The sequence below is a fragment of the Cucumis sativus genome, chromosome 2 (genome assembly GCF_000004075.3).
Source record: "Cucumis sativus cultivar 9930 chromosome 2, Cucumber_9930_V3, whole genome shotgun sequence".
In the NCBI taxonomy this organism is placed as follows: Eukaryota; Viridiplantae; Streptophyta; class Magnoliopsida; order Cucurbitales; family Cucurbitaceae; genus Cucumis; species Cucumis sativus.
This window is the reverse complement of record NC_026656.2, coordinates 20,389,525-20,415,928: the sequence shown is the minus strand read 5'-3', so window position 1 is coordinate 20,415,928 and position 26,404 is coordinate 20,389,525. Positions and strand designations below refer to the sequence as shown.

At 32.4% G+C, this 26,404-nt stretch overlaps 3 protein-coding genes and 1 long non-coding RNA gene across 5 annotated transcripts; 2 read left to right on the top strand and 2 right to left on the bottom strand.

Annotated features, from left to right (window-relative positions):
- Positions 1 to 44: 44 nt before the first annotated feature.
- Positions 45 to 2,500, bottom strand: LOC105434660. 2 transcript variants are annotated; one of them, XR_004214606.1, is made up of 5 exons: positions 2,352 to 2,500; positions 2,022 to 2,083; positions 1,713 to 1,886; positions 1,106 to 1,201; positions 45 to 351 (listed from the first exon to the last, which is right to left on the bottom strand). It is a non-coding gene; the product is annotated as an uncharacterized LOC105434660 (long non-coding RNA). The 2 variants fall into 2 exon arrangements; XR_968770.2 differs by lacking the exon at positions 2,022 to 2,083.
- A 1,990-nt stretch (positions 2,501 to 4,490) lies between these two features.
- LOC101204402 lies at positions 4,491 to 8,111 on the bottom strand. Its single transcript, XM_004150233.3, has 3 exons — positions 7,150 to 8,111; positions 5,748 to 5,828; positions 4,491 to 5,319 (listed from the first exon to the last, which is right to left on the bottom strand). The coding sequence occupies exons 1-3, from the start codon at positions 7,526 to 7,528 to the stop codon at positions 4,895 to 4,897; spliced, it is 885 nt and encodes a 294-aa protein (XP_004150281.1). The 5' UTR covers positions 7,529 to 8,111; the 3' UTR covers positions 4,491 to 4,894.
- A 3,411-nt stretch (positions 8,112 to 11,522) lies between these two features.
- Positions 11,523 to 18,198, top strand: LOC101204650 (TOM1-like protein 9). The gene is made up of 10 exons (XM_004150234.3): positions 11,523 to 11,872; positions 12,407 to 12,485; positions 13,692 to 13,790; positions 13,884 to 13,997; positions 14,207 to 14,370; positions 14,478 to 14,559; positions 14,693 to 14,778; positions 16,087 to 16,275; positions 16,475 to 17,016; positions 17,271 to 18,198. The coding sequence occupies exons 1-10, from the start codon at positions 11,772 to 11,774 to the stop codon at positions 17,906 to 17,908; spliced, it is 2,094 nt and encodes a 697-aa protein (XP_004150282.3). The 5' UTR covers positions 11,523 to 11,771; the 3' UTR covers positions 17,909 to 18,198.
- Positions 18,199 to 19,168: 970 nt separating this feature from the next.
- LOC101204889 (protein PEROXIN-4) lies at positions 19,169 to 23,095 on the top strand. The gene is made up of 6 exons (XM_004150235.3): positions 19,169 to 19,422; positions 19,678 to 19,781; positions 20,467 to 20,586; positions 20,670 to 20,798; positions 21,722 to 21,851; positions 22,768 to 23,095. Exons 2-6 carry the CDS (start codon positions 19,776 to 19,778, stop codon positions 22,854 to 22,856), a joined length of 474 nt encoding a protein of 157 aa, XP_004150283.1. The 5' UTR covers positions 19,169 to 19,422; positions 19,678 to 19,775; the 3' UTR covers positions 22,857 to 23,095.
- The last annotated feature ends 3,309 nt before the right edge of the window (positions 23,096 to 26,404 follow it).

Genomic DNA, 26,404 nt, shown 5'->3' with positions numbered 1-26,404 from the left:
TAAACATTTTAAAAGTAAAAATCCAATATCAACGAAAAGTAATATTTAAACTTGAATTTTATCCTTGAAAATAAACTTTATACGACAACCAAATATTTTAAATAAAAATGTCAACTTCTAAGTTCTAACTTAGCGTTGAACTTTTAGTGCATGTTCATCCTTGCATGCTTTATAATTCTATTTCAATGATTGTGTGTTTTTGTTGAAAATTGTCGTAGTGCTCTTACCTTCACTGTTGTTTAATTTGCGACCATTATTGCAACAACTCCGTTTCAGCTTCATCATTTGCAGCATCTATTTTCTTCCCTTGTATTCGTGCTCATTGCCTCATACAAAGCCAGCTACTTCTTCCTGCACAAAGTATGATTAGCATGTAGATAATCATCAATGCCTTCTTTAATAACTAATTTTGTTTTATACTTTTAGCTTTTTAAAATTAAGCACTTAAACATTTATATTCATTTATGTGTTCTTGCTTTCTTGTTTTGTTACTTACATTTTATCAATGGTTTTAAAAATCAAACCAAGTTTTGAAATCATATAAATAACTTAAAGCTTTGGGCTAAGAACCCAACCCAATTACTATATAAATTGGTGGTAAATAAACTTAGTTTTCACTTTAAATCAATTTCATTGATACTAACTATTACATTGTCCCATTTTATCTTAGTCTTATTTTATCACTATTTAGTTTTTGCTATTTCATTTTTCAAAATTATATTCATCTTTTCTCTACATCTTTACTCGTAGTTTTCAAATTTCCAACAAGTTTCTACAACGTATAACTCTTTATATATATATACTCACACATATTTTGTGTAGTTTAGTAAATTGAGTAAATTCAAAATCCTACTTTTAGTGGATGTTGTAAATCATAATTAATATCTCAATCAATCAAAATATGTCAAGTTCCTACGTCAAAAAAATATAAACAAGAGAGTATAAAGATTCAAATAATATACAAAGAATTTAGTAATCATAGGTTTTTAGCAATATTTTTCATTAAAACTAAATACATTTTATGAAAAATGAATACATAAATTACTCAGATAATAAAAACAAACAAATAATGTAAAAAAGAAAAGAAAAAGTCGAAGTTCACTACCTGTTAATTCTTCACCATTTGCTCTCTGGACAGTCATGCCGGAGTCTAACTTTCAGTTCGTTTTTTCCTTTAAGTTGAAATATCAAATGAATGTTGCTGCATCATAATAACGTTTGACAAAATTTAAAAATACATTGAAAAAAGACTTGCAAATTGCAATATATAAATATAGCGATATCAGTCAATTTAGGCTTAATCAAAACCTTCTTGCAAGAAGTAATGCCACCTCAATTGAAATCTTTCTATTCACCGCCTTTACTCAGTAAAATTAAAATCTATCAGATGTGATACGAACAACTTAATGGATTTTGATAAAGTCATATGATATCATTTCAAAGAGTTATAAATTATGATTTCGATAGAAAAATCAGAAAAACTGTCCAAGTTATTATTTCTAGATAATCGAATCTCATAAACTATCTTTGATACAAGTCTCAAGTCTATTATTGCTATTGACATTGAGCAATTTTATCATAAGTTCAGAACAAATATAATTGAAGAAATACTGACATTTTGCCTCTTCTTTCCATACTCAGACTTATTGAAATCAACAAAAGATCTGAAGATACAAAATGGAGAGCATCCACCTGAATATACAGTAAAATACCTTTCCGTTTTTCCGCCGTTTTACAGATGAGGTAAACTCGATCTCAATCCGATTGCATCAGAGAAAATAACAGAGAAATAAGTCCGATAAGGATCGTGCACTTGTTTCCAACGGCTTGATAAATAAGATGATTGCGATCGATTTTCTTTCCATCAATTATAGGCCACAAGAAATCTACATCATCACTCTAGTTTTTCAATTTCTACTTATTCGAAGTTCAAAATAGAAAATAAATCATGAATCGAGACTTAAAAAAAAAAAAAAGAACTAATCAGGCAAGAAGAAGAAGAAAAGAATGAAGAGTCTAACCTCCTACAGTCCTATTCGAGGAGTTTGTTCGCGATAGAGCAGAGAAGACTTACTTTCAATTTCTACTGATTCGAAGTTGAAAATAGAAAATAAATCAAGAATCGAGACTCAAAAAACAAAATAAAAAAACGAATCAGGCAAGAAGAAGAAGAAAAAAATGAAGAACCTAACCTCCTAAAGTCCTATTCGAGGAGTTTGCTCGCGATAGAGCAGAGAAGACTTATTTAATCAAAAATAGAGAAGGCGAATAATCGAGTACCAGCATCACGAAGATGAACTCGTACGTTTTTAAAAAAAACGGAGTTCGAAATCGAAACTGCAAAGACTTACCGAAATCTGCATCCAGAGAAGTTGAGACCAAGTGTATGTGAAAATATTGATCGCAGATCCTCCAGTTTTCCACCAATGCGCCATGAGTGTTTTCCGTTCTTCACACAACGATAACCCACACTCTACTGTTTGTAAAATGGAAAACGCAATTTCATTTTAAGTCAGGATTCGGGACACGCCTTTTATACCTTTTCTAAAATAGCAATGATTATTGTTATTTAATAAACAAATCATTTCTTCAACCTTTGGCGCCCATTTCAATGTTTTTAACCGAAAATATCTCCAAGGAACGGACTATCTTCTCAATCCTTGGGGCTTCATTTTTACAGTCATTTTCACTTTGTAAATATTTTATACCAAACAAAATTACATTGAAACATTTTTAAAATATAGCTCATAATAGCATTGGCAAAATTAGTGACTATCAAACAATAATCACATGCTATCGGATCGTAATCATATATCAGATGATCATCACTAAAATTTGTTACTTTTACAAATTTAAAAAATGTTATGATATAGATTATCTTATCGTAATTTTTTTTTGTTACTTTTGTAAAAGTCTTTTTACTATGATAATAAATAATATTAGATGTTCTGGACAATAGTTTTGTTAAAGTGAATTTTCTTTTTTTGAATTATAATAATAAGTGTTTTTTCACCTCTAAACTATTTTAATTTTAAAAAAATAGAGTAAATATTCTAGTAAGTAAATAATTTTACAAATGGCAAGGTTAGTGTGGGTGATTGTGGGTTCACATACTTGGGTCGAGCGAGTTTAGTTTCTCAATCTCCTTTCTCTTGTTCTTTCTTTGAAATACTTGTGATGATAGAAAGATCACACCATTCCCGGAACGAAGGGACAAAGGAAAGTCGACCAAAGAGGCACAAGGCAGAAAGTCCCCACCTGAATCTGATCTCGAAGGAGAAAGAAGGTAATCGACGAGAGGAAGTACCCCGTTGGCGGCTCTTCCACCCCACGTAGCGGTTGTTGCATCCCTGCCAGTGGCATCCCTTGCTGCTGTGGCTCTTCTTCTTGTTCGCTCGGAAAGCTCTTGGGTTATTATAATATGAAATAATCTTTGATCTAAACACATTCATTGTAGTGCAGTCTATCCAAATATTTAATGAGAGAATTTTGTCTCTGTTTGTAATTGAAATGATGCATGGAAATGGAGCTACACCCAAATATTACATTTTTAAGGAATTTATTAATACGTTAAGTAGTGAGTAGGAGTATCCATACTCTTCTAGAGCTGTAGTACCTGCAATTCTTAACAAAACAGAAAATCATTCATCAATAAGAAAGTAAAAGCAAGCTTGTTCGTATTGATGTTATTCATATGGTTTCGTCCTATAGTGCATGCTAACAGTTTTTGCACTAACAATCTTTTAGTACTGTTAGACGAAGATATACGTCTTGGGCTCATGATTTGAAATACATTAATCAAAATTTAAGTCGAGTTTATTAAAAACAGTAGTTGAATTAAGAAGTTTATAGGTATATATTAAATGTCAAAATTTAACAAGTGTTTAATCAATCTTTAGTGTGTAATAGATTTTAAACTTTGTCGTGTTAACCTCCAATAAACAGTAACATATGTTAAAGTAAATATAACTCAATTGATGTACAAATATACTAACGACTAAAAGATTTATGATTTAAATATCATATACTTGAGAAAACAATAAGCATCGACATATTATGAAACAAATTTGACATCCTAATGGACAAAAACCCAATATTTACAAATTTATTAGAGGTAAAATTATTAAAAGCTGTAACTTGGATAATATCTAAATCCTAAAGACAATTCTAAAATACAAGAATTAAACTAGAAATTAGAAAATTAAAAATTAATAACAACCAAAAGAAAGCTAAACATGAACCACATCCTGATTGGATTTAGACAACAATCAATCAATTCGACCTCATCCAATTCAATTAACTTGGCTTAAAAAACAAAAAATAAAAGATAATAACAAAACACACAAGTGTTTGAATTGAGTTTTGAAGTGTTTTTTTTTTTATAAACACTTAAAAAGTCAAACTAAATGGACAAGATAATAGAAGAGAGAGCGAAAATGTTAGAATATATCCACTTAGGTTAAAATGATAAGCGGAATGATGAGATTAAGAAAGAAAAATAAATTGGTAAGAATTTATCTATTAGTACGACAAACCAACGTGTTTGTTGGACAATTTGTATTTTCTGTTCATAGTTAGAAAAGGTCCACAAGACATTGAAACAAAGCCATAAAAGATGGTTAAAGAGAGAAATTGTTAAATAAAACCTAAAAGGAGACAACTACTAGCTGAGTAAGTTCTATAATCTATTCACAAGTTATCAAGATTATGGTGACAAAGGAAAACCCAAATCTCAACAAAAACTCCCGCTACCATCCATCCAAGCCTTGTAATCGGGTCAGTTGTATCAAATATCTCCACAAACAGCCATCTATATATTTCTGTGACTGGCTACTATCGGATCTCCAATGTGCCAAAATTTACCTGTCATCACCTGAATCGAAGGAAAATCGTATCACACAATGTGGCCGTTGTTAAAGTTAGCATGGTTGATATGGGATGTTACTTCTTCATAGCTATCAGGTTCATCTTCTTCATCAGAGGATAAGAGAGAAGATCCCATCCAAGCTTTGAATCCTTCATTGACACGCCTTTCCACATCAGGAGTGATTTCCATAGGATTTGCAACCAACATTTCCAGGCCAAGGTTTCTACTACCGAGATCTCCCTCGCCGAGAATTGTAGCTGATTTTCGCCTTAAGAAAAAAGCAGTTCCTCCATAGAGAATAACTAGACCCCATGATGAGATCTCATAGCACCAAAACAGGGGAACAGAGCAGCTGCCACCCAAGGTGAGAAGACTTGAACCAAGAAATAATGCCAAGAGGCCAAAGATGATGGCAAAAACAACATTCAGGATGGTAAGACAGCGAACCCCACCTACAATTAACCACGTAGCTTCAATTGACGTATGAAAAATTCAGCAAAACAAAACTAAGCTACTAACTACAGAAAAACAGTCATACGGAACACTTTTATTATATCCTATTTATTATAACTTAACAGGAAAATAATTTGCTTAGATTGCATGAGAATCAAATGGCAAGGTTGTTGGCTCTAGCTTGTAAAATAATAGTTTCGTGGTATCATTTCCAAGAAGAGGGGAGCAAATAGAGGAACCAGGAAACTAAAAATAACTACATATACCAAATACCTAAATAAAACTTCATTTAGAAAGTGATCCTCTAACAAAAGCAGCAAGGTGAACTCCAAAGTCCAAACTCTAAAAGATTTTAAACTAGCATACCTACCTTCCTTTAAAACATCCACAATTAATGATAAGAAACAGCCTTTAGATAGGGTTTTACCTCTTCTGGATGCACAGTAGCTATTCTCAACAACCTTCAAGCAACCATGTCTACTTGGAGCAGAATAAGCAACAACTATGCCTGCAATATAAGTTAATTGATTGAGTACTGTTCCAATTTTATCTGATGTCCCTGACGGAACTAAGTTAATTGATTGAGTAGATAGCAGAAACTAAAACACATCCAAAACAAAAACTTTCCTGATAATTGCACCCTTAAAACAATGCTTAATTAAAAGAAGAGATTAAATATTATTGTAGAATTCAAACAGAGGAATGCCTGAAATTTGATTGCATTTATCATGATAATAAATATGTGATCATCAAGCCATCTAAAAGTTAAGAATACAACATTTCCTTAGCTTTATTTCTAAGGTAGAGTTGTAACACAAACTAACATGCATCCACGCAGCTATAGAGGTCAATAAATCTAAATTCTCCAAAAAAAATTCTAGGAAAAACATTTGAAAAGTGACTCAGAACACAAGGGGCTCAATTAAAAACAGAAAAGGAAACTAAACTCTTTTGTGGGTGGGGGTAAGATAAGAAGCAGAAATTAGCACGATTCCTCCTCCGGATAAATTGTCCTCAGGTTTGCATTCCATTAAATAACATGACAACTTAATCTTGTGTGTTCAATGCAGTATTCTCCCGTTAGAATATTTTTTTTTGGATAAGAAACATGTATATTCAAAGAACAAGAGAGAACAACCTAAGGGCAAGGGCAAGGGATAAGAGGCCCACCCCAATTTTGATCACTAAGAAACCTTATTTCTTTCACGAAGAACCTCCACACAGAAATCACATTCTATTTCTTTCATTTGGACCCTAGCATGTTGCCTTATCCTTTAGCAGCAGAAGAATGCATAACAATATAATTAACAAGGAGAGAAGAGTCTAAACGGGTAAAACCATAGATAAAGCGAAAACTAGACAGACTTTTATTTACAGTACCAGTACTCAACCCTGCTATTAAAGTAATAGATGTAGTTAGGATGCAAGATTGGTGTAGAACTGAATAACCAATGATGTAAAAGAACAATTAATGGGAAATTCATAGTCCACACATCAGCAATCACGTTTTGATGTCTAAGTTTTTTTCACGACATGTTGCCTTAGATTGTCTCTTGACCTTTCTCCCATAAGCTTCCTCATGGGAACTGTTTAACAAATACTATATGGGAACTGATAACGAGTCATTGAATCTCTTAACCTCATTTAACAAGTCGTCCCTATCTCTTCAACAAACGAGCAACAAGTCAAAATCTTTCATAATCAACGAAAAATCCACTATTGTCCAAAAAAGTCAAAATCCTATTGATTGAGCAGAACCAATGGACTCCCAATTTTGAAGATCCAAATTCTTCTGCTAATGGTTAAAATATTGAAAGACTGTCTCTTACCGGCAACAAGATAAATAGCCGATGCAAAAAATGCGACTACTGAGGGGATGAACACGAGCATCCAATAATAGTCCACGATTTCTTGATTAGTGAGGTAAAAAGCTCCAAGAAAATGATCAGATTCGCCTCCTTTCCCATTCATCATGGGAAGAGGCTGAAGCCTCCTGTCGCTGCAGAACGGTCTATTTCCGATGTCGTCAGGGAAGACTATGTTCAAACTGATACTCGTGCATACAATAATTGCGAGCCCTATCAAAGCGACAAGAGCCATTACCAGTGGTTTCTGAAGCTTGCCCCAAGCCTTTTCTTCTTCGCGAAGATTCTCATACTCGTGCTTAGGCATGAACGCCTGGCGAAGCGCATCTCCAATAATCGCCATTTGAGCCAAAAAAGAAAATCCACCTCGCGCAAAACCGAACTCGAAATCAATCAGGAAAAGACCTAACTCAACAGAAATATACTCTCAGAACCCTAATTCTTTACATGCCGCACATATACTGGATCGCACGAACCATCGATGCTTTTCCAAGAAAGAGGCAAGAAACTAAACACATGGACAGGAAGAGAAGAGAAGCACAACCAGCTTGTAGAGTATCGAATTACAACTACTTAGCTGTAGTTTTTGAAGAAATGCCGACAAATTGTGGTTGCTGGACGAGAAAATTGATCTTCGATCTTGGATCCAGGAGTTTACGACGATCTCCGATGAACCCTAGTTGAAATGGCGGTAGAGGGGAAATACTTGTTCCAGAAATTTGTTGGAAATGATTTACAAGAAAGAGAGAGAGAAGTGGTGTAAACTGGCAGCGTAGCTTCCAAGCTGAATCGGCAATTTACAGTAGCCCACCAGTGTCCCACGATCTTCGGGATTTAACGGTTCTCTGTGCTCTGACCGGCGGCTTCCGGCAATCGTATCGTTATTAAGTTTTTATTTTGGTTTGAAGTTTGTTTGGTTTTAAATTTTTGTCTTTTTAGTTTTAATAATGGATCTTAAATTTAAATTTAGCTTCCAATGCTACGGAAAATTTCCCATATTCATACCATTTATAATTAGTGTGTTCACGGTTGTTTGTCCATTGTCATTTGGATTATTTATAGAAAAAGTTGTTTTTAAGAATACATTATGTTGGGAGTATTTATATACATAATTTTGTTTTAAAATATATTTTTTCAGTTTTAAATTTTTCAAAAATACATTTTAAAATATTTTTATATTTTTTTAAATAATTTTTTTTCAAATTTAAACACTTTAAAAGTTAATTTAAATACACCCGTCATCCTAAAGGTCATTTTTTCTCTCTAAATCAAATTTTGGATGTTTTAGGTAAACTAAAGTTAAATTTTAAAAAATTATAGATTAATTTTTTAGAAGATTATATATGTGATTTTGTGAAGTAGTTATCTGTTAAACACTTCTAAAATTGTTACTTAATTTATTTTTTTGAAAAAATTGTCTTTAAATTTTAAATACTGAAATAGAAGAGGACAAATATTGATTGTTGTTAAATTTCGTTATTCAAACAAACAATTGTATAATACAAAACCATACTTATAATAATTTAACAATAAAATAAATAGAAATAGATATTCACCATAATTATTTCTACTTGTCGAGTAATTCTAGCTTAACATTTGAAATCAAATATGAATTGAAAATAAATACTAAGTGTGCGTTTTAGGAAAGAAATGAATTGTGGGAGAAAATGATTATGATATTTCTAGGATTATAATTATCCTAGTGTTATATGATAATATGTGTTTGAGGTTAGGGTTGTTATTGGTAATGTTATGGTAATATGTGTTTAAGGAATGAATATGAATGGTAGTTTTATGATAATATGTGTTTAGAGAAAAGATTATTGTTGTAGTATTACGATAATATACATTTGGGGGAAGAGTTATAATTGTGGTGTGTTATTATAACATGTGTTTGTGAGAATAGTTATAAATGTAATAGAGTTATGAAAATGTGAAGTGGGAAAATTTGTAGGGATATGAAAAGGTGAAGTAGGAAAATTTGTAGGGTTATGAAAAAATTGAAGTAGGATAGTTTGTAGGGTTATGAAAAGTTGAAGTAGGATAGTTTGTAGGGTTATTTAATGGGATAGTTGCAAATTTAGCAATTAAATTCAAATTAATTAAGTATATAGCACAATTTTAAAAAATTTGCAAATATAGCAAAATTTGTCAAATTCTATCAATGATATAAGTCTATCATTGATATACCATGTTGCAAATATTGGTCTATCACTGATATAGTATATGAAGTCTATCAGCGATACAAGTCTATGAGTGATAGTTTTGTTATATTTGCAATTTTTTAAAAATGTTGTTGTATCCTTAATTATTATTATTAAAATAGTCATCTATTGTAATTTCTCTTATTTAATCCTAATCCTAAAAAGTAGAAACTCGTCTGGGCCATAATCATTTTCCTAATCCCCTAAATCTCTATCCATACACATTCTAAATATATAATAATAATAAAAGCCACTAGGACTTTATCGAATGAATAGTTTGAGTTTCTGATAATTACAAGAATCTCATTGAGTATGGTGATAACAACTCGAGAGAATTTTTCAGTCAAAAGAAATGAAGTTCTAATGGCTGACAAGTGATGCATGACTATTTAATGCAGCAAAACATATTAATCTTTGGGGAAAGTGATGCATTGGTATGCTCTTGCCCTTGTGGTTCTCCTGTGCCTTGGGAGATGTTTGTTTTGTGGACTATGATCTTATTGTTAACGTTATTCTCTTTTATTGTGAACAAATAATAAAACAGTGTATTTCTATGTTATTAGACAAATTTTGAAGTAGATGACGTTACGTATATTTCGAGAGTGTGGATATGCTTTATTGACGCATATTTCAGAATATGAATTAATATGTGGCCTCGTTATTGTCATTTTCATCAAATAAAATGTTGAACCAATCTAATCAATTAGCTCCCCAATGTATAATAGCCACTTGGAGGGCAAAATTAATGGAGTAGAATATTTGTGTAGACCATAAATTTAAAATATATATGTATGTGTACTTTTAAAAGTTTCAATCTTTAGAAAGCACCGGAGAAAAGTTTAAATGCTTTAAATAACTTTGATTTTTTAGGTTTGTTAAGATATGTATGTAAGTATTTCCCTCCCCTTCAACTCAACATTTATTATTTATGAAGAAATACTTTTTCTTTAAAAAATTAAAAATAAAAGACTGTAAAAGGTAAAACTTGAAGAGGATAATTTAGTGAATAACTAAATACGTTATTTTTGTATTTGGCAATTTATCACTTTTGTAAATTTTAAGAGGATAATTTGGCATTGAAAATTTGTGAGATATTTGGTATAATAATTACACAAATAAGAGAAAATATGAAAGAAAGATGATACGTTTATAATCTGTTTTAAAGATCGATTTTGTTTGGAAAACTTCAAATCAAGTTGTTAGCATATTTATAATATTACATTTTTAAACAAATATTTTAAAAATGATAAAATATTTAAACTATTTACAAATTCATCCAACTCTTTATAATTTATTTTATTTGAGTATTCTTTTTCTATATATATATTTTATAAATAGCTTTAATTTTTTTGCTATCTATCATAATGATGTTTTTTCAAACTTTGTATTTATATACAAACAATAGGTGTATTCTACACATTTTTTAATTTAAAATAAATTAATTTTTTTAAAAAATACAATGCATTTTTAAAACAAAAAAACGAGTGGTTTTCATCGAAAACCAATTTAATAAAAGATAATTATTGTGAATAAAAAAATATTTAAAAATATTCATAAAGTTCTAAGTTTATTGATGATATATATTAGTATACTTAAATTCGTTTTACTATAGTAACATCTATCTACCTTGACAGAACATTTGACAAAAGTATGAAATCATATTTTACAATGTGGTGCAAATAGTTTAGATGATTCTATTATAATTTTTTTATTAATATTTAAAATGTCCCTTTCATAAATGTATTGTTTTGTTTTTTTAAGTTCAAATTTCTTTTGACATAAATATTAAATTTAGGAGTATTTCGTTTGTGTATATGTATCCCCTTCATTACACCGTCAAACTCGGATACGGAAAAACATCAATCAATGATGGGGTAGATTCATGGTCGCGCGTCGCAGGGGAAAATTCCCGAAAAAAAGCCGACCCATATAAAGTGGTGAAACGAAGAACCGGAACCGCTTGATGGTAAAAAAAAAAACAGAAAAGGAAAAGGGTCGGTCGAGCCGATGGAACGAAAGTCTTCCACCTCAGTACTACACAACGGAAGTGGATCGTTGTTTTACACGTGGCGAAATTTAACTGGCCTTCCGTTTTAGTTCCATCTAATGCCTATGAGAAAGCAAACTAAAATGCGTTTAGAAAAAATAGGAAAAGAAAAGAAAAAGAAAAAAAAAGTATTGTTTGTTTGTCGAGAGAAAAAAGGGGGGGTTACTGGCGATCTCGCGGCCGGAGAGCGATTTTGGGAGAGAGAGAGAGAGAGTAGACGGAATATTCAGCTAATTAGCCGGAAAATTGTTTCCCGTCGCCGGTGGAAACTTGTACGGTTGTCGGAATAGGAATTTTTTCTTCCGATCGGGGAGTATTTTTTGCGCGGAAGAGAGATGGTGAATTCCGTGGTGGCGCGTGCTACGAGCGATATGTTGATTGGTCCAGATTGGGCGATGAACATCGAGATCTGTGATATGTTGAACCATGACCCCGGGTACGCATTGCATCTGATTGTTTGGTTTATCGTTTTTCGTTTCAATCATTGTTTTTGTCAATTTTGAAAAGTTGTGTTATCTGTTCTTATTGTAAGCTATTTTTAAATGATTGAGTGAAATAATTGTTGGAATTTGGGCGTGGTTATTTTTTGTGTTTGGTTGCTGAGTATCTGTTCGTCGCAAAAACAAATGATTACTAGAAGTCTGTTGTTGGGATTTTTCATTTGTTGTATTTGCAAACTGAATATTGAAGACAGGCCGAAACTTGCTTCTTTTCTGTGTTCTTTTGCATTCAAATGGAAATTATGATTTGCGACTCAGCAACTGACTGTTCATGCATCTCGATAAACAAATGAGAAATTTCAGCAGGTTTTGCTACTGACTAGGTTTTCGTTTTAATTGGATTTCTTGACAAGGAGTAATTTGACGATGCTTCGGTTATTTCTTTCAACGTTGGATGTGTTATTCATTTATCTTTTCTAAGTGTCTAATCTTTAGGCTTGGAGTTCACTATTTCATTGGCAAATTTTCAGGCAAGCGAAAGATGTCGTTAAAGGTATAAAGAAACGCCTTGGAAGCAAGAACGCAAAAGTTCAACTTCTTGCCCTGACGGTAAGTCCTAAGATATACTTATTTTTAATTTATTTTGTTATTCTATGCATTCGTTGTCATATTGACTCTATTGATTGCACAATTTTTTTACTACTTGGACATCAATATCTAAGCAGTTATTGTTAGTTTCGGATTTTGTTTCTTAAAAGGATCAAAGACAATGTTGCTTGTTGTATTGTGCAGTTGTTATCTTCTTTTTCACCAGAAGAAGAAGGAAAAAAAAACATATTCTAACTAACCTGAATCTGTTTTTCCTTGTTCTGGTGGAGACAACTACTGTGAATCCGTTTTCTCATCCTTGTTCTAAATGGATTGTGTCTTGGTTAAATCACTGTGATTTACCATTAATTAAGTTTGGGGTTTAGATTTCTTTGATTGGATGTGCGAATCATAAATAGTTACAGATTTAAAAAAAAACAAAAATAAACTCTTTTGGGAATGGTATATCCTATATGTTCATTAGCTACCGAATACTGTAAGCCATAAGGCATGCATCAACCGTTTTGCACTTGGGTGGTATTAAAGGGCAGTGAATTTTTAGTCTAGGGGAATCTGCTTGAGGTAAAATAGACATAGACATTCTCTTTTGCATAAAGACTTAGCAAATTATTTGATTGTCGACTACAACGCATATAGATTCAAAAGTGATGGAGGTGGATAGTGTTCTGCGAAAAAGAGGAGATTATATGCAGTATGCTTTCAAAATGGGGATAATCACAAGAACAATGTGGTGCAGAAGTCCTTTGTTTAGGTTTTTAAATATATAATCCCACTCTAAACGTCCTTTGAATCCGTCTTTTACCACAAAGTTCATAATCAAGAAATTTGCTCGTTAAAATCCTGTGTAGATATGTCTTAATTTTTGTTTTTGTATACTAGTCTCTGCTTAATAGAAAGTCTACCTTTCTTATAAGGAAAAGGAAAGTAAGTTAGCTTAAAAAAAGGATGCAGTTTGTTAGTTGAAGATATAAGCGATTTCTCTTTGGTTTTGTGTGGCGGAAGGAGAATAATGAGATAAAATACTACCTCAAGCTACTACAATAATTTCTTCAGGAAGTTACTAATTTGGTATTACTAATCGTGCTTATCCATATTTTAAGCTTGCATTACTTTGTTACCTGCAGCAATATTCAGTTCAGTAAATCTTGGTATTCTGTTATAGAGGAATAAGTTAATTTCTGATTTTGTCATATCTCTACATTCTAGCTGTTGGAAACAATCATTAAGAATTGTGGGGACATTGTTCATATGCATGTGGCAGAGAAGGGTCTTCTTCATGAGTTGGTAAAAATGGTGAAGAAGAAGGTAGGATTTCATTTAAAATGTTTTTGTTGTTTTTTTGCTTCACCTGTCATTTTCTCATAGAATAACATCTCAGCAATTTTGGCCATAATGTAGCCTGATTTTCGCGTCAAAGAGAAGATATTGATTCTGATAGATACCTGGCAAGAAGCTTTTGGAGGACCTAGGGCAAGATATCCGCAATATTATGCTGCGTACCAGGAATTGTTGGTAAGCGTTGAAAAGCATTTTTTAAAATCCCAATTGAGATTGATTGAATTCCTTGGGAACGATTTATTCTTTGAGCTCCTGCCATTTTTGCAAAAGTTTAGGAATTGTCAGTTTTTATTTTATTTTATTTTTTATTGTTTATGCGCGCACTGTTTTCCACTAGTTATCATGACATGAGTATGTGAGTACTAATACCTTCTTTGTTTCAGCGTGCTGGAGCAGTTTTCCCCCAGAGATCTGAGAGCTCAGCACCTGTATTCACACCTCCACAAACACAACCTTTGGCATCATATCCTCCAAATCTACGGAATCCCGAGCGTAATCAGCAAGATGGTGCTGAAACCTCTGCTGAGTCCGAGTTTCCGACCTTAAGGTGTACAAACATTTTTTATTCTCGTTTTTCATCATCATAGTATCTTGTCCATTTATGAATCTAGTTAATATGGATCTATGAAATTGATCTTGATTTCAACTTTCCAGCCTGACTGAAATTCAAAATGCTCGTGGAATTATGGACGTTCTGTCAGAAATGCTTAATGCATTAGAACCAGGGAATAAAGAGGTAATTTAATAGTTTAAAATGAAAGCAAAACCATGTTTTTTTTTCATGACATGACTGGGATGTTTTTTATTCTTCTGTCACTCACATGTGTGGATTCTCGATTCTATTCATGTTGGGATTTCTCATGTGGCAGGCTATCAGACAGGAAGTTATTGTTGACTTGGTTGACCAGTGCCGTACTTACAAGCAGAGGGTGGTTCACCTTGTTAACTCAACTGCGTAAGACCTCATACTTATAGTTGCTTTTATGCATGTTAGTTCTGCTATTGACACTATTGTTCTTGATTGTGCTTTCACAAACACACTTGGTTTTTTTATTCAAAGAGGAAACATATTTTTTGGGTTTTTTGTTTCAAAGAGGAAACAGAGTTTTTGGTAATTTCGCATAATCAACAAAAAAAAAAGTTCTAACAAGAAGTTAAAAAAAAAATGAAGTAGATGCACTGTACAAAGGAACATCTATTCTCTATCCCTCGTTATAAAGGTTAGAGAATAACATTTGTACATCTACCTCTTTGCCTAATGTCACTATAGCTGATGGAACCTCCACTCCTGTTATAGGATTGGGAATCGTCCATCTTACTAAATCAATTTTTTTGTCCTCAATTTTAAAACTCTAATCTTCTTGAACTCTCTGATACCATGTAAAACACTTGGGTTTGAGAGAGAATCAGAATACCTTGTTGCATTAACTAAAGAAAAGCCACAATGTTGACCAAATAAGGAAAATGTTGAAAAACCCAAAAAAAGAAAATATAACAAAAATATTTACAAAAATAGAATTATAACAGACAAAACTTTTGAAAATATTTACAAATATAGCCTTCACAATCTATCTGTGATAGACTATTATCTATATCTATCATGATATGAACAGACACATATAGTTGTCTATCTTGGTCTATCGTTGTCTGTCATAGATAGACTGTGATATTTTGCAATGTTTTTTAAATATTGTAGTTCATTTTACTAAATTTGTAAATAACCCTTATTTCTTTCCTTATTCGTTAAATTCATCAAAGAGAGAGAGAAAGAAAGAAAGAATACATAACTGGGGAAGGTGGACATTTCTTTCTTGAGCCAAGGAACTACATAAGATTTTCAATATATATGTGTACACATATTATGATAAAATGACTTTCATTTGAGGAAATCAGAAGAAAGAAAATACAAGGGCACACAAAAGAAAACAAGCCCACACAAGAAGGGAACCCCTCTACATAAAGGGATCCAGCAACTTTCAATTGATTTGTATAAAAAACGAAAGTAATTACTTGTAATGCAACTGTACGGATAGTGTTTTGGTAACCTGGCCTACACTCGATGTTAATTGTGAATTTGTTGTATGGGGCGTGAGTTTGCTTAAAGTACTATAAAGTAATTCAAGTAGCAGAAGCATTGTATGTTGCTTTCTGGTCTACTTATTCTGGAACAACTAGTTCATGAAATGTACATTAACGAATGCTAACTGGAGAGTCACAATTTATGTGTGCATGTATTTAACTTTATTCTGTAACCCGGGTACAGGGATGAGTCATTGCTTTGCCAAGGACTTGCACTTAATGATGATCTTCAGAGGCTACTTGCTAGGCATGAATCTATTTCTTCTGGAAATCCTGTTGTTCAGAAACCAAAGTCTGAATCTGCTACGACGCTCATTGATGTAGACCGGCCCCTTATTGACACTGGAGATAACAGCAAACAGCCTGAGACAAAGTAATTACATCTTCTAGGGTAGATTACTTTTTGCAGTATGGAAACTCATAGTATATTGCATTGATTTGCTCGAACTTTTTAAATGTTAAGATTGATGATGCTCGCAAAGTTTCATCGAATGCTTAAAGATTTGGTCATGGTCATTTAAGTCATGATTAACCTCATGTTGGTTGTGTATTTACGTCTACTTGTTCTGCAGTGCTGCCACCTCGAATACTGGTGAAGGTTCTCAAACCCTGAACCAGTTATTGCTTCCTGCACCTGGTGCAGCTAATGGGCCCGCTCCTGCAGGTAGAGTTGACCCCAATGTCGATTTGCTGAGTGGTGACTTCAATTCACCAAAGGCAGAGACTTCGTTGGCTCTTGTTCCTCTTGGAGAGCAACAGCAACAACCCAATCCTCCTGTGTCGGATCAAAATGCTCTTGTTCTATTTGACATGTTCTCTGATAGTAACAGTGCCTCTAATCCTGCAAATCCCCCTCCTGTCAATCCTGGTGCGCAACCCCTGCATCCACATGGTTCTCAATTGCAGCAGCAGCAGCAGCAACAGCAGCAGCAGCAGCAGCAGCAGCAGCAACCTAATGTTCATTCCCCTCAAGCTGGGATGTATCCAAATGGGAACGTCATGAACATGGGTTCACCTAATTACGAGCAATCGATGTACATGCAGGGCGTAGGTTCTGCCTGGAATGGTCAAACTCCTCCTCAGCAGCAACAGCAACCCCATTCACCTGGCTATGGTATTTTTATCTACACTTAGCTTGCATTAAAATTCTCCATCATGATTTTGCTGAAACATGGCAGAATTCTACATCTTTGTGTTTGCGTATTCCTGGGACTCGCAAGTTTTCTGTGTTCCTTCTGCTGTTCTGTTGCGCACATCTCTTAGTTACTGCATGAATTTCACCTACCATTTGCTTGACATTTTTGTTTTCGAGTTCAATGTGAAGTGTGAACATATGCAAGACTTACATGATATTTGATTGTGTGACAGGATCGCAAATTGGTTCATTACCACCTCCACCCTGGGAAGCTCAGTCATCTGATGATGGCAGCCCAGTGGCAGGCTCTCATTACTCTCAACCAATGCAGGTTACTACTCAGGTTATTGTCTCACACGGACTTGGTGGACATCCCCAGGGACCTCAATCAATGGGGAATGAGGTTGTAGGTATAGGTATGTACATCCAGCCGATAACGAGTGGTCAAATGTCTAACATGAATAGCCATGTTAATCCAAACCATCAGTTGGGTATGCCAATGCCTCCGCAGCAGATCCCAGGCATGCAAAATATGGGTATGCCAATGCCTCAACAACATCCACAAGCTAACCAGATGACACAACAATATTACCCTCAACAAATGTATGGCAACCACAACCAATACAACCCTGGCTATGGATATGGTCATGGTCAACCGCAAATGCCCCAATATCTAGAGCAGCAAATGTATGGCCTGTCTGTTAGAGATGATATGAGTGTGAGCAATTCGTCTTCTCAAGCTTCTGCTCTATCTTATGTGCCTCCCATGAAGCCAGTCAATAAACCAGAGGACAAACTGTTCGGTGACCTCGTGGACATTGCAAAATTCAAACCCGCGAAATCCACTCCTGGCAGAGCTGGTAGCATGTGAAATGACCGCCTCACCTTTTTCCTTTGTTTTTTTTTATGCTTCCCTGTTTTCACATTGCATACATATAGTGTTTGCCATTGGCCCCTCATTCTTGTTGCCTGTTTGAGTATTGATGAAATCGTGTATATTTCTTGTAGAGGGATGGAAAAAGGAAAAGAGAAAAGGAAAAAGCCTTGGGAGACCACCTACATTAAATTTGACCTTTTGTTGATTTTTTTCCCTCTTTTTTTTTTAATAAATAACTTTAGTGTAAAGTTCATCTCTCATTATTTTAGTTGTTTTTCAATAAATTTTTTAACATGATCCGTAATAACTACTTGTATCTTGTACTGTTTTGCTTAAGAGAGTTTATGAAATTGTTTACATAAAACTAAGCTGTTTTGTTTTTAAATTAGAATCAATAGACATTGTTTTGTTGACGCATTTTTAACCTATGAAACCTTTGATTGAGTTATGTTAAAAAGGTAAGAGAAGTCTCTGGTATGAAATATAATGAAATCTCACGCTGTCTAATGACATGAAAATTGTGGTACAAGTGAGATAGAACATTCTTTCGTAAGACTTTGAGTGAAACCAAAACCTAGTTCACAATTTTGGACATATGAAATCCTATAGAAGAAATTGAAAAGTCTTAATAGGGTGTTTGGTAACTCATAATGAAATATGTTTATAATGTCATTTAATATAAAACTCACGTTTGAATGAAATGTTTTGAAACGTAAAATTCATTTTGTTCAGATAAATTTTCATCTCTCTTTTTCTTCATTCTCAAATTTCATTTTCTTTTCGTCTTTGATTATTCAAACTTTTCAACACTGCTATAATCTTGATTACATTCTAATTTTATATATCATCTAAAGTTACTGAAGATTTTTTTTTTATATATATCATCTAAAGTTACCGAGTAATTGAAAAACTAAAAGTAAAATAAATGTATGAGGTAAGTCTCATGAGACATGCTAGAATTGTGGATAAATCAAACAAATATGATTCAAGAGGAGGATGAAACGGATGTTCTCACCCTTCTCAAGAATATTTAAAATATAAAGGTGTGGAATTTGAATAACGCCACATATTAAACACGTTCTAGAATTAAGGGAAAAGATGGATACGAACCTCCAAATGTGAAGGGCTAAACTTGTAAATTTATCTATTATGTTTTGCGACTTACGTTTGAATCCCCGAATAAATGTGAATATTTCCTGATTTGAAAAAGGAGAGATTGTTAATTGTTATTATAAATAAAAAATTATTTACACGGAAACATTATTGGAGAATTGACAAATGCAAAAATAAGAAAAGATATAAAAATATTTCAATTCCCGAGATTCATCATCACGAGAAGCTACGAATTACGGAAGACGGCCGGTGGTTGCTGATACGAATACAATAGACCGCAAAGTACGTTCCATAGATATCATCTCCGATTAAGTCTTCGGCGTTTCCCCCTTTTCCAGCATCTCCGAGCTGTCTCGAGCTCGTTTCTGGACGACAAATCGATCTTATTGTTGATTGTGAGTTGTTCTATTTTGTATAATCTTCGATTTGTTCGAATTGTTGGTTCTTCTGCCTTTAGAAATCTATAGTTGCTTTCGATTTCCGTCAATTTGTGTTTTTTTTTTAAGTTTCTCCATTCAAAGGAACTCTATAGTCTATGAATTTCTCTTTCTTTCATTCCTTTCACCTGGAATTTCTTCTCTAGGGTTTGATATTATGCGTTCTACAAATCCTTATGATTTTACTCATTATGATTTGTTCTTCTTGTGTAGAGGCTTTTCTTTTATACCGGTTGCAGTTTGTCGGCCGGTAATTTTGCTGGTCTGAGAATAAGGCTTGAAACCGCGTGTTTAATCTTGGAGAATCTATAATGCAGGTTAGCCACTATACCTAGTTGTATAGATGTGTATTTTCTCAATGGAAAACCTGACTTTCATTGAAAAGAAAAATAATACAAAAACATACAAAAAGATCGACAATTGTAGTTGAGTGTCAACCACAATAAGGAATGGGACCTAGTGAATAATTACAAAAGGCATAGAAATGTATTTACGTCTCTGTTATGATGTGGTGATGACTGATGAGTAACAACGTGAAGTATATGGATTTTCTTTGAAGTTTTTATATTTTTCTGGATTCATCTGCATTTTGTTTTTTCAATGTAATTGTAATTTTATATGGTTTCTCTCAGGTCAGGCTTTTATTATCCCCTGTATGATAGTGAATTTCTACCTCATACTTACCCATAATTGTAGAAGACTGATTTGCTTTTATATCTTTATGGTTATGGTTATGGTTAACGGGTGATTTCAATTAGCTTCACGTATCTTTGTTACTGAACAACTATTAATACTTTTACTTCATAGGCTAAAGACACAAGTGCCAATTGATATTTGAAGTTTTATGTAACTATTATTTTCAATCACAAACATTTAGGTTCTGTATAATTTTTTTTAACTAAAATTGAGGGTTATGCCTCATACCTTCTTAAGGCCTATACCTGGCCTTGTTAAGAGGAAAAGTCTCAAGGTTATGCCTATTAAAACCTTGATTTTGTGTAGGCCTCAAGAGCAAGGTTGTTCAAGGAGTACAAAGAGGTTCAAAGAGAAAAGGTAGCAGATCCAGATATTCAATTGGTTTGTGATGACTCCAATATTTTTAAATGGACGGCCCTGATCAAGGTAACTCTCTCGATGATTCAGTTGAAATGTTGATTTCAGAGTTGTTTTTAAATTTTAACATGATTGATATGCATGTTATTTAGGGACCGTCAGAGACTCCTTTTGAAGGTGGTGTCTTCCAGCTCGCCTTTGCCGTTCCTGAGCAATACCCTTTGCAACCTCCTCAAGTGCGGTTCTTAACGAAAATTTTCCACCCAAATGTTCATTTTAAGGTAGAAGTCACCTTGACTTTTTTTTTTTCCAAATCCTACACTAACTATGAGCATGAGCCCTTCTGTCACAACTGTGAATTTTATTGTTTCCTATGAATTATAGTTGGCTGATATCTGCATCATATTCCCAAATGTACCTACATGAACTGATGAAGTTACACCCAAATAACCTTCAGTGTACTCTGAGATCCCTTAAATACCAAATAAGGAAACCCTAAGAAAGCCCACCAACTCCAACTAGCTGCCGACCATGTCCAATCTATACTAAATTTGATAATTTTCTACCAGCAAGATTGCTGTAAGGATTATAAGGAGGTAATCATGGGGGAGGAAAGGACAATAATAGGGTAAGGGGTTCCATTGTCCAAGAAAGAGTAGTTATTACACACAAATCATCTTGTGGATTCTAGGGAGGCACCACAAGAGAATCGGGTGGATGACCCTATTGTTGAAGGTATTACGATAGTTGCAGTGATGAAATCCGTCTAATTGACGAAACAATTGGTATTGAAGAATTTAAATAGTTGTCATAAAGTGTTGGATATGGTGTGTTACAAACTTAAAAGTTGAACCACTCTATGTGGGAGTTTGAAAATAACCTCTCCTTCAAATGTGCGATGGGATAGGCAGTGGGAAGCATTTCTTATGGAATTTTGAGGACTGGTGCTTTTATAGACATAATTTTGAGTGGAATTCTTGACTGGTGCTTTTATAGACATAATTTTGAGTGGAATTCTTGTTACGGAGCAATTCAGTGATCATTCACATCTGTTGATACCTTGTGTGATTGCAGTTTTATTTTATGGTGAATCTTAATCTTAGTACACTTCATTTTTGTCATTAAGCATACATGATACAAACATAAATCTCTTCAGTTGTTGAATTGAACAACACTTTACATTTATCGCCGTTCCTTTGTGCAGACGGGTGAGATCTGTCTAGATATATTGAAGAATGCATGGAGCCCAGCATGGACACTGCAATCTGTTTGCAGGGCTATAATTGCTTTGATGGCTCATCCCGAACCTGATAGCCCACTAAACTGTGATTCGGGTGAGTTCACATGGATTCCTTATGATGATTTTTGTTCTGATTTACATGCTTATTTCTTTGAATCTTTGTGATGGTGTGATAGTTGATAATGTAGCAAAGTAGTTTTAGAACCCGTTCAATAATGATTTTGTTTAGTTTTCAAATTCATGCTTGTTTTCTTCTAATTCCATTGATTTTTACCTCTCTAGAAGAAACACTAGAGTTGTACCAGTTGATTGACTAATGTTCGATTATATATTCTTAGAATCGAATCGACTGATTATATTTTAGCGTAAGAGATATTAGGGGACCTCTGAACCGGAGTAAGTGGCCAACGTAGACCGACTTTGTTTACCTAGATGAGATGGTCTTCTTGTAAATCCTTTATGTTGGGGAGTGGATGCTTTTTGAGGAATGAAATGTTTGTTAGGTTCAGGAACCACATCCACTAATCTTTTTGGAAAGCGTAGCCCTTCCTAAGCCATCTTCCAGAGGGACTAGAGTTAGATTACAAATGATTGAGACCTGCTTGATAGCCACATGAATTTTTGATTTCCAAAATTAGATTTCAAAAACAAAAACAAGTTTTTAAAACTACCTTTTCGTTTGTTACGTTTGAGAAGTTGGGGTAGATTATGCAAACATTGTTAGACAGACAGTAGACAACAAACCAAAGATACTTGTCGATGAAAGTACTATTTATAAGTGTAGTTTTAAAAAAATCAAATAGTTATCATACGGGCTTAAACTCTTCATATGTTAGCTTGAACACAGGACAGACCTTTCGAGAGAAACTGCCAACATCTCGAACAATAGGGTTGCCCTTGGATGTGAACTGACTGAAGCATGTTGCTCAGTTTCATAAACTATTTCAGGATCAGACTCATGCAGTTTCCAGAGACGATGCCAATAACCCTGATTTTGTGGCTGTTTACAGGAAACCTTCTGCGTTCGGGCGATGCCCGAGGATATCAATCAATGGCAAGGATGTACACAAGGCTTGCTGCCATGCCCAAAAAGGGGTGACGTTGAATTTATCGTTCCTGCTGTCAAGAAGAAGATTGCAGAAAGTGCTATTGGTCACACCAACAAATTTGATAAAATCCAGACATCTTATGTAAAGTAGTAAAGCACATTCCATCTTGTGTGTGTTCACTTTTATTTTCTGTTCACTAGATGGTCATAATATGTTCTATGTGTTGATAGTTCTGTCTTCAATATAAGAAATCAATACTTATTTAGATTTCTTCTTAGATTTTGATGAAGATTGTTTTTTTTTTTTTTATTAAAAAAATAATGTATTGCTAAAAGGTGTCCGTTTATAAAAATTTGGTGTCTTTATGCAATATTGAAACAAATTGAATTTAGAATAAAAGTGACTAGCTTGATAAAAAATTATTTAAAATAAGTTTGATTTTTTAAAAAAAGTTCGTTTTCTATAATTACTTTGAATATATTTTTGTTTCAAAATGACTTATTTTTTGAATTAAATGAGATTTTTTTTTTGCAAGATTACTATTATTGCAAATTTGCCTTTATCTTGTTAGGATATTATATTATTTTCACATGGTGTGTGCAAAACCTATGTGACTTAGAAAGAAAAAAAATTATTAAAGCTATTTGTTTTACACAATCTTATTTTATAATTAATTTTTACAAGTTATAGACTTATCAATTAAATTTAAAATAATTAAATAAAAGATTTATAAATATAGTTAAATTTATCAAATTCTATCAATAATAGAAATCACCATATTGAGGTAAATATTGATCTATTACCGATACTTATTCTAAATATTTTATAAATATAGTAATAGCATCCATTAATAAAAGACTAAATATTTATAAAGTGGGTTCAATTTTATAAAAAGATTATCATTATTTCACCTATTAATACTTCCTATTTTCTCTAGAAATATTCTCTTATTAAAAAGAAAAAAGAAAAAACACGAACCCAAAACATCAAATCATTTAAGCTGAGAGTAGGAAACTATTTCTGAAGACAAAACGAGGAAAATGGGTGAGTGCAAGTTTGTTTTATTTAAGTGATATATTTATTTATATGCTTCCGTTTGAACTCTTTAAATCATATTTATTTAGCTCTTGTATTTAGAATTTAATAGATCTCTAAAATGTAGGGTTATATATATCCATTTAGTCGACATATACTTTAAAAGTTTATACAAACAGTTTCATGTTATTATTATTTTGATCTATTTAGTTTTTCCTATCTTAATATATATACATACGCTCAGATATTATAATTAATGTAAACTTATTTAATCTTGAAATTAGCCTACGGTTACCTTCTTCTTAGTGAATTTTGTTTTGAGAGTCAGTGATTAAATTAACATTTGGAAAAAGGAAAAACTAAAATGAGATTAGTTCTAATATTTCAATAAAAGATTTTAAATTACCATCAGTAAAACGTTAAATACTTCAAAATAAAAAACATTCACCTGAAACTGAGCATAATTCACCTTCCATAGAATTTGTAATGAATATGTCGATAAAATTAACCATGGTAATCAAATCAAAACAAAAGCATACTTATGAATTTAATTGAATGATATAAACCTAATTAAAATTCCCGAGTCCTTTTCTTTTTCTCAAGTGTATGAAACATATTGCAAAAATTCATGTTTTTATTTGGTTGTTTTCTAAAAACTGTACTTGTTATATATTTGTAAAGTAACTTTTATGTATAAAAATTATAGACATAATCATCCGCGGAGGTTTGGGAAAATCGTGGCTTCCATGTATGAAACACTTTTCCACAAAATTAACCAAATCACTTTAGGGCTTCACATGTGTCGATAATTATCAACCACTCGTTATTATTTAACGCCAACATTATCAACCACTTATTATTTTTTAACGCCAACTTTCTATTTTAAATGTAGCAAAATATCATATTTTATTTATAATGAATTACAAAATATCAAACTGTTCATGTATTTGTTACAAATAATTTTTTATAACTCGCTATATTTATAAATATTTATCATTTGAAACAATCTTTTATTTTTTCTACAATCTTTTAGATGTAAAATATCATTCTACTTCACGAAATTTGAGAATTACTTTGTGCACTTTTATTAAAACAAGTTATCATTGGTAAGTGTTTTATCTAAAGATTTTGTTGTCAAATACTTTATATAATAACTTAAATGATTCAAACAGTAGAGTATAGAATTAGATCTTAGAATATGCATTTAACCATTGAGTTAATTATAGTAATTATTTTATATTATATTGATTTTCTTTAAAACTATTATATTATATGAAGAGTAATTATTTTATATTATATTGATTTTCTTTAAAACTATTATATTATATGAAGAACATAAAATTAAAGGGGTTTGAATCTTCGAACATACATCTATAACTATAAATAAATAATAACTTATTTAAGAAATGCTACATAAAAGTTCCTACTATTATTGAACTTTTGACAATATTGTAAATTATACTCACTTTAATTGTTATTCTATTTTATTTAAGTTTATATCTAATTAACATGTATGTATAATATCACTGTTTTCTTTAAAGAAAAATTCTTTATGTACTTTTTTGTCTTCTACTGTATCTATGACAAGCGTTTAAGAAAAATTGGTTAATCTAATTTTGGAAGAGGAGAATATTACATTACATGTCATGAAATAATATACATATATTTAAAGAAGCCATGAAACAATATTGACATGTAAATACAATCCCCAAACTAATTTATATATAAACAGTTACGTCCACTACTGACACGTATTTACATTATTTGTTACATTTTGTATATATAAAAAAAAAGTATGTGATTCATATATATATTGAATTTATTCATGTTAAAACTATAGAAAGCTGAAATAAAATAAGTTTTGGAGTGCGACCGAAATGATCTTTATAACCTAATTAATATGGGTTTGATTCAAATTAAATACTACCTATCTACAGAGATCTACCACTCTTTTTAAACTTTAAGATACTTAATTGTTTTAATATTTTACTTTTAAGTTTATGGTTCCTGAACGATTTTCCCTTAAAACTCCTTACTTAAAATTTTTAAAGTATTTACTATAATATAAGACATATATTTACAATAATTTGTATTATAGTTATATAACCAGTTTTGGAAGACTAAAGTTAATGTTTATTGATTATAAAATTAAAATGGAAAAATTAGACTAATATTTAGGGAGAGGCAATCTTTTTTATTTAAAGAAAATCCCACTATTTTGAAGGGAAAATTCCAAAAGTATTATAAACTATAAATCAAGCAAATGATTATTAAATTTATGGTTTGAAAACGATGTAGCTGTTAATTTTAATGATGTAAAGTGGCTATTAACTCCATTCAGTAATTATTAAAAAAAAAAAAGGCATTTCTCATCATTTTAATTTATATGTTTACCTTTAATAATATGTTTTGAGATTGACTAGTTAATTAACCTTGTGCCAAATCCATTTTTTCATTCCTGTCCTAATTTTGGTTCATTATAAACCTTTATCGATATTTTGAATAAGAATTTCTACTATTTTTTACAATTTGAATTTCTACTACTCTTGGAAGAGTGTTAGAT

Bases quoted from the DNA above. Each gene is read 5' to 3' on its own strand.
- LOC101204402 (XM_004150233.3), bottom strand. From the start codon at position 7,528: ATGGCGATTATTGGAGATGCGCTTCGCCAGGCGTTCATGCCTAAGCAC. The intron at 5,829-7,149 runs GTAAGAGACAGT...CTTATATTGCAG, and splicing joins GGCTATTTATCTTGTTGCCG to GCATAGTTGTTGCTTATTCT. The intron at 5,320-5,747 runs GTAAAACCCTAT...GGTTAATTGTAG, and splicing joins CTACTGTGCATCCAGAAGAG to GTGGGGTTCGCTGTCTTACC.
- LOC101204650 (XM_004150234.3), top strand. From the start codon at position 11,772: ATGGTGAATTCCGTGGTGGCGCGTGCTACGAGCGATATGTTGATTGGT. The intron at 13,791-13,883 runs GTAGGATTTCAT...GCCATAATGTAG, and splicing joins TAAAAATGGTGAAGAAGAAG to CCTGATTTTCGCGTCAAAGA. The intron at 14,371-14,477 runs GTGTACAAACAT...TCAACTTTCCAG, and splicing joins TCCGAGTTTCCGACCTTAAG to CCTGACTGAAATTCAAAATG.
- LOC101204889 (XM_004150235.3), top strand. The intron at 20,799-21,721 runs GTAGAAGTCACC...TCCTTTGTGCAG, and splicing joins ACCCAAATGTTCATTTTAAG to ACGGGTGAGATCTGTCTAGA. The intron at 21,852-22,767 runs GTGAGTTCACAT...GGCTGTTTACAG, and splicing joins CCCACTAAACTGTGATTCGG to GAAACCTTCTGCGTTCGGGC.